The sequence below is a fragment of the Chaetura pelagica genome, unplaced genomic scaffold (genome assembly GCF_000747805.2).
Source record: "Chaetura pelagica isolate M959 unplaced genomic scaffold, ChaPel_1.0 scaffold20, whole genome shotgun sequence".
Taxonomy (NCBI): Eukaryota; Metazoa; Chordata; class Aves; order Apodiformes; family Apodidae; genus Chaetura; species Chaetura pelagica.
This window is the reverse complement of record NW_009951958.1, coordinates 4,021,735-4,023,737: the sequence shown is the minus strand read 5'-3', so window position 1 is coordinate 4,023,737 and position 2,003 is coordinate 4,021,735. Positions and strand designations below refer to the sequence as shown.

At 60.1% G+C, this 2,003-nt stretch overlaps 1 protein-coding gene across 1 annotated transcript in view; it reads left to right on the top strand.

Moving 5' to 3' along the window:
* Window positions 1-1,606, top strand: part of TNK2 (tyrosine kinase, non-receptor, 2) — a 16,356-nt gene extending 14,750 nt beyond the window's left edge. Inside the window, exons 14-16 of the mRNA XM_009999782.1 lie at window positions 135-831; window positions 1,291-1,386; window positions 1,475-1,606. Coding sequence (XP_009998084.1) covers window positions 135-831; window positions 1,291-1,386; window positions 1,475-1,606 — 925 coding nt within the window. The remainder of the gene's footprint in view (window positions 1-134; window positions 832-1,290; window positions 1,387-1,474) is intronic.
* Window positions 1,607-2,003: the final 397 nt, after the last annotated feature.

The window sequence follows — 2,003 nt, the reverse complement described above, 5'->3', positions numbered from 1 at the left end:
GGCTTCGTGGGTGAGGGTGAGCGGGGACCGGTGATGGAGGACAATCTCTTCCTGCCCCCAAAGGAGACCAAGCAGCCCAGCCTGACACAGACCACTGAGCTCTTTGAGGAGCTGCAGCAGGAGTGCATGAAGAGGCTCAATGTTCCCATGGGACCAGCCACCCCTGCTGAGGACAAGCCCCAAATCCCACCCCGTGTCCCCATTCCGCCCCGGCCCCTTCGCCGCAATGAGCCTGGGCGCTGGTCAGGGGAGCTTTCCCCAGCTTCAGGGAGTGAGGAGGACCGGCCACCCCAGATTCCCCCCCGGGACCCCCTGTCGCAGCCCACCTCCCGGACACCCAGCCCCATGGCCCTGCAGGTGGGCTCCCCCCAGCAACGTGCTGCTCTCTGCTCCTGCCTCTCCACCTCACCTGGGAAGCCCATGCCTACCACACAGAGCTTCGCCCTCGACCCCAAGTATGCCACCCCCAAGGTCATCCAGGCACAGGGCAAGGACTGCTCCAAGGGACCCTGCATACTGCCCATCGTGAAGGATGGGCAGAAGGTCAGCAGCACTCACTACTACCTGCTGCCTGAGCGCCCTGCCTACCTGGACAAGTATGAGAAGTTTTTCAAGGAGGCCAAAAGTCCTGAGGAGGTACCAGCATCCCGCCTGGTCACCACAGCCACCGTCCGTCCCATGGTGCAGCAGCTACCGCCAGACTCCAAGGCCAACTTCTCCTCCAACAACAGCAACCCTGGGCCCAAGTGCTTGGTGAAAGCCTCCTGCAGTCTCCAGAAGATCGTCTATGATGGGCCGGATGGCTGCCGCCCTGCTGACAAGATCCGGCTGGTAAGTGGCATCCCTGGCAAAAGGGGTCACAGTGGCCATGGGCTTACTTGGGCAAGAGCCATCCCCACCCTGTGCCTCAGTTTCCCCAAGTTCAATCCCGGGGGGGTTGGCTACAATGTTCCCTAGGTGTGCTGTGGGACATCAGCGTCACTGCAACTCCCGCATGGGGTTTGCTGACCCTTATAACTCAAATTAGCCCTATTCATGGCCCCAGGGAGCAGAGGAGAAAGGAGCCTGTCACTGCAGTCCCCTTAGGATCTCTGGGCTGGATCTGTGGTGTTCAGAGTCTGCTCAGGAGAGGCTGAAGATCCCAGGGATGCAGATGGTCCCAGCTCTGGGCTGATAGTGTTCCTGGAAACAGAGCCAGGGTGCAGAGCAGCCCCAGTGCTCCCCTGCTCCACTCAGGGGCTTCTTAGCACCCTGGGGTGGTGGCAGGTGCTGACCACAAGCTCCCACCAGGTGCAGGACACAGTGCATGGTGTGACCACCGAGGAGTGCCAGGCAGCCCTGCAGAACCATGGCTGGAGTATCCAACGGGCCATCCAGTACCTGAAGGTACCACATATCCCCATCCCCCTGTCGTGGCTCCCAGAAGGGTGGTGGCACCCCTGTCACCCCCTTGCCATGCCCTGTCCTCTTGCAGGTGGAGCAGCTCTTCTGCTTGGGGCTGAAGTCCCGCGTCGAGTGCCACCGGGTGCTGGAGATGTTTGACTGGAATCTAGCCCAGGCCAGCTCCCACCTCCTCGATCCCTACAGCACTACCCGCCAGAAGTAGGGGCACAGATGTATTTGGGGGTGGGGGGAGGTCTCCATGTCGTTTTGCTCTTGGTTGGCTGTCACCATCACCCCTTCTGAGCCTGTGTCCTTTTCTCTCCTTGCAGGCGGTGACAGCAGGGATGGGGCAAGCTGGGTTGGATCTGGAGCAGGCATCTGGCTGTGGGGCCACCTCCCTGGTGTCTGTCCCCCCACACAACCTGCTGCTGGACTCTGGACTGAGCCCCCATGTACGGGACAGGAACACCCCGAAAGGGAGCCTGCCCAGCACCCCAGACTTGCCAGGGTGGCTGCACCCTGCCTTTGGGGATGGGCTCTGTCCCCTGGCCCCGTGTTGGATTGTTTTTGTAAAGAGAAATGTAATTTTAATATATATATTATATATATAAAAATATTCT